Below are 7,099 nucleotides of genomic sequence, written 5' to 3'. Positions count from 1 at the left end.
TTGTGCTCGGCATTTATAGATCCCTCAAAGGAGCCGGATGTGGATTGAATAATTATCTGCCAACAGAAGAGCAGACGAGCCCGCGGGGCGTGACGTACTCCCAGCCGCGGTACGGGGCGCTCTGCGCGCAGCCAAGTGTGCTCCTTCTGAGAACCAGGTGAGGTAGGACCCACGGCCAGGACCCACGGTCACCGCTCGGCTCTGACCCGCGAGTAACTGCGCGCGCACGGACGGACTCTCCAGTCGAGTAGCTCCCACACCCACACCCACCGCTCCGCCCCGCCCGGCCCGGCCCGGCCCGGCCACTAGACGCACGGCCTGTTCCTCGAAGGCTTTGACTTTTCAAAACGAAGACGACGCAAACTTGCTGGAGAAGGCACCTTTAGAAATATGGAAACAATTTGAATGGCATGAAAAACAAATTAAGAAAGAAACTTTTGCCGTTTGCGATATCGCTAATTTTGTAAATATCGTAATTGATAACGATCGAATAACGATATTGAGATATAGTAAAAAGTGGTCAATGATCGCGGCCATGTTAGCACGGCAAGCCGAGTAATTTGAAGCACCCAGAAACACACAGCACTCAAAAACACACAGCACTCCCCGCTTTATCTTTTGGAACGGATTGAGAAGCTCCATAGGTTAAAACAATGGAATTTACTCCATAGTTGAAAGCAGACAACAAAAGCGAACTGATCACGGCGAGTAATCGATTCTATCTGTATCTCTCTAGACTGATTGACCTGAAATTATTTATTTAAGACGGCGTAACGATAGAAAAATATGATAAAAAGAGAGTTTGCTGCAGGTGCGATACCGAAGCACACACATAGATGGACAACGCCCGCCCCACCGCGCCCCTCCCGCTCCGAGCTCCGGCCCTTCCTGACCTGTCGCGCTGGCGTCGTCGTGGACGGCCACCACGGCGAGCGCCACCACCAGGGCGAGCGCCACGCACATCAGGCCGCCCGTGGCCGCCGTCAGCAGCCGCTCCAGCCGGCTCCGCCGCTTCCACCATGACGGGTTCCTGGGGGGCAGAGAAAAACAAAACATAGGAATCAGTTTGATTTTTAAAACCAATAAATAAATACTACGAGGACACGGCAAATCTCTGTGTGCCGGGTGGATGATTGCCCCAGCCCGAAAAACGTTAAAAAGGCATGCAAGTTGAGTAGTCTCGTGAACGCCCCGCTGCGCCGCTTGACGCCTCGCTCGGCGCCCCGCCCCGCCCCGCCCTGCCCCGCCCACCTGGTGACCGGGTAATCAGGGCAGTCGGGGCAGCCGGGCCGCACCGGGCAGGGCACAAGGACGCGGTAACGGTAAAGGAGGTGGGGGAGGAACAGGAGGAGGAGGAGAAGAGGGCCGAAGGGCAGGGATGACAATGGAAAGACCCCAGACCAGTCGAGACCGAGACCAAGAGAAGCAGACGAGGGGCTTTGTGGAAGCGAGGGACTTACGAGTTACAGTCCCCATACCGATCGTGTCTCCATCCTACAATGATGGAACCCTTTCCGAGATCGCCCATACAGCCTACGATAACTACTAGAGAACGGGGACATATAGCGGTAACCGTGGCACAAAATCAACAACACTCACTGGAAAAAATGTTAGTCCCGCGAGCCGCCGTATAACGCACCCACTGGCTTGCCGGCGCGGGCGCCCGGAGACATGTCTTGTCTCACTCCATGAACGTCGCGGGGGAACTCGCGGGAACGGTCGCGGGGCCGCGGACCCCCCGCGCCCACTCGGCCGCAGTGGTGGGCCCAGGCCTTGCGGCGACGACTGCGGGGTCATCCTCCTGGGGTCACCCCACCGCGCGCGACGGATTTATGGAGAGCAGCTTCAGCTTGCGCAAGACAAGAGAAAGGCTGCTGCTCGCATATAGCGCCCCGCCCCGCGCGAGGTTCGCAACAATAACAACAACAACTCGCATTTAGCCAATAATACCCCTTTTGCTTTTGCTTGCGATACCACCTGCCCCGGCGGCCCCGGCGGCCCCGGCGCACCCCAGTCCTGCCCGAGCCTCCGCCGTCCGCCCGCCTCTGCTCGAGGCAGATTATGGAAATGCGTCTGGTTAAACGCGCGCGCGCAGCCAGCCGGCGCCGCGCAGGGCAGCCCCAAAGTGGCTGAGACTGCTCGTTTAGTTAGTTGGCGGCTAAAAAATACCAGCCGCACGGGGAGAGCGGCGAGGCGAGCAGAGAGTCGTCGTCGTTGTTGCTGCTCCTCCCACATGCGCGCCATACGCAATTAGACTCCCGACACCGAAGCCGCGGCGGCGATGACCCCGCCGGCCACGCCGCCGCGCGCCAATCGGTCACATTACGTCACGCAATATGCGAATATGAATTGTGATGGGTGGCCATTGTGAGGAGGTGGCGAGGTTCCCTCTCCTCTCCTCTCCCGCTTCCCCCTTCCTCCGCTGGGAAGGTGGTGTGGTGGTTGATGAGGCGGAGGTTGATGAGAAGGTTATTGAGGAGGAGCAGGAGGTTGAGGAGGGGGTTACTGAGGAGGAGCAGGAGGTTGAGGAGGAAGTTATTGACGAGGAGCAGGAGGTTGTGGAGGAGGTTATTGAGGGGGAGAGGGAGGTTGAGGCGGAGCAGGAGGTAGAGGAGGAAGATATTGACGAGGTTGGATTGGAGTTTGAGGAGCTAAAGCAGCAGGAAGTTCAGGTGGGGGGTTGAAGAGATTGGGGGTTGATGAGGTTGAGGGTTGAGGAGGCTGCGGGTTGAGGAAGTGTTTGAGCAAGAGATCGAGAAGGGGGTCGAGAAAGAGGACGGAGATCAGCGGCGGCGCGCGGGCCAGACTGGTGCGTGCGTGGTGCGGGGCGTTGTTGTTACTGCTGTTGCTGCTGCTGCTGTGGAGGGAGAACAATGCCGGGCACTACTGCGCCGGGCCGCCGCGCCAGAGCTAACGGGATGCGTCGCGTCGCGTGTGGGTATGAGAAATGTGAGTGTAGTGAGTCCTGTCTGGGGATGATAATGTGTCCTCCATGATAAGAGCAGGGGAAAAAATGAGAAGAAATTATAGTGGGCAGCAGGGCGCCGGCCACCGCGCCTCCTCCACAAAGGAACGTGTTCTCCAGCCGTCGGGCTCCAGTGGTCTCCAGGCAGGCGGTAGGACGCCGCCGGCCACCACCAAAACAACGCTTTATTTTCTTGCTCTCCTCCCTCCCTCCTCCCCCTCCTCCTGCACCTCGTGTCCATAAGTTTGAACCGGTACTCCAGGACACCGCCGTTAAACAGTCCGGGGGGGTGCCAGGTACCGACCGGCGCCGGGGCGACCGGGAGTGAGTGGACAACGGTTAGTCGTCTGGGACAGGGCCCCCCTCCCTGGTCGAGGGCCCCCCGCGGACCAACCCAGGCCAGGTCCTTGGGGTCACTGACACTCCGCGCACCTCCAAAAGACAGTGTTGAACTTGAGCCCTTACTGCTGCAGCTGACCGGCGGGGAAGGGGTAGGCACGGGGTGCTTCGCTCCAAAAAAAAATCAGTGCACACCCTCCAAAACATTTTTTGTAAAAAAATCAAGGCAAAATTTCCAAAAATGAAACAAAAATCTGAATCAAGAATCTATCTTGAAAAAAGATGATGCGTGCCCGGATTGGTGGGATAGGGTGGGGCGGGGTGGGCACGTACTGTCGACGCTAGGGAGCCTGTGTCGACTATGTCGACGCCACCTCATTGACGCCGTCGGCCAGTCTGCGCCTTTTCTTTAGCATTCGCACCGCTTTTCACAATAAGAATGGACAAACAATACGAAACATAAATGCGACCGTGTGTGTGTGTGTGTGTGTGTGTGCGTCACCGGCAGTGCGTCATACCCGGTCATACCGGCAGGCACCCAACAGGTTGTCAAACTGGCACCCCGCTGGAGCCCAAGCAGCAGGTGCCCAGCAGCAGGTTACCCCCCTCGCGCCTGCGGGGGGCGGAAGCAACGCGTCCCTCCGGGAGGGGTGCGGGGAGGGGCAGCGGGGAGGCAGCAGCAGTCAATCTAGTCACAGGCGCCGTGATGCAGTTTCCCCCGGTCAACGCCCGCTGCTGCGGACTCGCGCTGCACGGAGACCGCGCGGGGCACGGCCGAGCAGGGCGGGACGGTGTGTGTGTGTGTGTGTGCTTCGTGTTGCGTCCGCGGGCAAAATTCTTCCCGCCGCGCCCGGCTCGCGGCGCGGGCGAAATTCAAAGACAACTACCTACGGAAACTGCCTACCTCGTTGATATATTATTTTTGCGCGCATGATAACGATAGACGTAGTGGTGGCCTATGTGCCGTCTAGGCGCCCGCGGCGAGGCCTGTGGCTGCTATCGACTCGCAGGGCGCGGCTCTGCTGTAGAGAGGTAACAAGAGTGTCGCATCAATTACCGAGGAACCTGTTTCTGCCAGGCAGATGGACTGGCAGGGAGGGGCTGCCACTGCTGCTGCTGCTGTTGCCATCGCCGCCGCTGCTGCCTGCGTGTGTTTTCACTCTGCTTCATCATTTCATTCGCTCGCGCGGTTTCTCAAAGAAAAGCGCGGGATAATTCGAATTGGAATGATATACTCGCGAGTTCGAAATCTACAATAGAACACGCGAGCGCGTCTGCGCGGACCTGACACTGGTTCTGCTGCTTCCCTATGCTCAGCGCGCGCCGCAGAGCCGATAGTGGTAATGGGGTCACACAGGTGTATAATTGGCAAGGTCGCGGGCGGGCCGGCGTGGGCGGCACAGCGCTGCTGCAGCTGCACCCATATGGGCGGGGCGGGGGGGCCGGGACCAATGAGCCATTGTGGGACCCAACAACCATGGGGGGCCACCACCGTCACCACCGCCATCAGCACCAGCGGGCCGATACCACCACGGGCCGCCACCATAGCGGCACAGCCCGACCACCACCACCACCACCACCAACACAACGACATTGCAAAATCATAAAAGAGGGTGGAGTCGGCCCCGTGGTGGTGAGCGGACAACACAACAAATCAGCCACGAGTCGGCGCAGCAGCAGCATGTACTGCGCGGTGGTCAGGTCACGCCTGAACAGTAGTATGTAGTAGTTCTGCAGGGCAGGGCTGGACAAGGGGGGGGGGGGCATAGGGGCCGCAGGCATCATTGTCCCATCAAAATAGGGCCGCGGTCGGTTGGGTATATTAATTCGGCCGTTTTTGTGTTGTTGCTATTTTTGTGCGACGCAAACGACACGCGCGGTGGCGCACTCTTGCACGCAAGCCCATTTATACTCGCGAGGACGCATGCACGCGAGCGGGCAAGAGAAGAGGCAGGGCAGCGCACCGCCGGCCACTTAGGCGGGGGCTCCGCTGCTGGTGCTGGTGCCGCTGCTGGTGCTGGTGCTGGTGCTGGTGCTGGTGCTGGTGCTGGTGCTGGTGCTGGTGCTGGTGCTGGTGCTGGTGCTGGTGCTGGTGCTGCCGCTGCTGCGGCCGCTCCTGCTGCCGACCCTCGGGCCCCGCCGCGCAGAGCGCCGCTTCCGCCAAGTCCATACGCTCTGCTCGACGCTCTGCGCGGCCCTTTCGTGTCGCCTGTGTCCGTGTCGCGCCTCACTGCGTCCCGACGCGGGTCGCGAGCGCGGCAAGGACGTGCGCGTCGTGCACCGGAGCAGGTGCCCCGGAAGGGGGGCTCGGCGGAGAGGGTGTAACGGTCGGAGCTTCTGGAGGTGGTGCCCGAAGAGGGTGTCTGGAGGACCTGCGCGGAGAGGGTGTTTGGAGGAGGACCTGTCTGGAGCGGGCTTGTGAATGGCCTGCCAGGAGAGGGCGTCGGAAGGACCTGCCCGGAGAGGGGTTTCAGAGGACCTGCCTGAGAGAGCGGAGGTCATCCTGCGTGGGTGGGAGTGCGAAAGCCACAGTGAGGAACAAGTAGTCAATGTAAAAATCGTCGCGTCAAAGTGACTCGGCCTTTAAAAACACAAAACAGGCGAAAAATCTCACAACACCTAATAATGGTCAAATCAAACAATGAACTTTTCATTTGGTCGTCTCAAAGGCACGCAGACAGGTGACAGCATGACTCATATAGCTCTCCCTAGCTTACCTAACCTGTCTCCATCTCTCTCGCACTCATTAAAAGCCCGCGCGGGCCACACACCGTTGTCACTCGCGCCACGACCAGCACCACCGTGTCGGCCAGTGTGGTCACCCACTCTCAATGACCCGCCGCGGGTAGTAACAACAACAACAACAGCAGCCCAGAGCGATAAATGCGGCACACTGTGGTACAACTGCGCGGCACTGCGGTACAACAACCCCGTGGCAGTGCGGCACCTGGCACGGCCCGCCGCCCGCCGTCGCCACGGGGCCTGCTCCTGCTCCGCCCGTAGGCTCGCTGTTCGTGAACTGGTGGTGTGTTGTGTCCTTTTCCTGCTTCGCAGCAGTCACCGCCTTGTTAACCCTCTAGTCGAAGTAGTCGCCGCCGCCGCCGCCCTGTCGCCGTGCGCGCTGCCCCGCGGACAAGCTGCAGACGCGCGCCGTAAACTCGTCGCTCTTGCTCGGCGGTCGTTAACGCCCTCCCCCTCCCTTCCCCCCTCTTCCTCCGTCTATCTCCTCCAGCTCCGCCGAAACGAACTGTTATGTTTCTTGTCGCTGCAGCCGTCAGTCGTCGCCCAATGGTCTGGTCGCGTTGCTCAAACTGCTCCGCCGGCTTATTTACGCCACTTCCTTACAACAATAACCTTCTTTGCCAATAACGATTCCGCGACAATTGTTTTCTGTTGTCAGTTGTCGTCCCCTTATTCCCCCGCAAAAATCGATGACAAAAAAACAACTACAAACGAACAGTAAACCAGTCAAGTTTTCACACTCCAACAGTCCAATCTAATATAATAATGATTACTTGCAGAGTAAGTAGCGGGTCGGCATATTTGCGCCCACCGCCGCTTGCGCCGCCCTCGGCTTGTTAAGTTGACGCGTTTCTCCCTCTCTCTTTGTCCATCCCCTTTCTCTCCCTCCCCCTCTCTCACTCTCTCACTCGTTCTCTTCTCCGGTATGGCGCTTTTGAAATATCGACGCGCCCAAATATCCAACCTGCCCGTGTGCCGTGTGCGTTGTGGGTCCCAACTATACAACAAGCAAATAATGAATCAAATTGCATTACGCTCTGACGTCCCGCCCCG

At 59.1% G+C, this 7,099-nt stretch overlaps 1 protein-coding gene across 1 annotated transcript in view; it reads right to left on the bottom strand.

Moving 5' to 3' along the window:
• LOC113213758 (neprilysin-2) overlaps nucleotides 1–7,099 on the bottom strand; it is a 34,817-nt gene that overhangs the window by 8,052 nt on the left and 19,666 nt on the right. Inside the window, exon 2 of the mRNA XM_052266411.1 lies at nucleotides 894–1,030. Within this exon, the coding sequence (XP_052122371.1) occupies nucleotides 894–1,030 (137 nt within the window). The remainder of the gene's footprint in view (nucleotides 1–893; nucleotides 1,031–7,099) is intronic.

The sequence above is a fragment of the Frankliniella occidentalis genome, unplaced genomic scaffold (assembly GCF_000697945.3).
Source record: "Frankliniella occidentalis isolate FOCC.00 unplaced genomic scaffold, Focc_3.1 Scaffold38, whole genome shotgun sequence".
NCBI classification, from domain to species: domain Eukaryota; kingdom Metazoa; phylum Arthropoda; class Insecta; order Thysanoptera; family Thripidae; genus Frankliniella; species Frankliniella occidentalis.
This window is presented reverse-complemented; position numbering and strand designations above follow the sequence as displayed.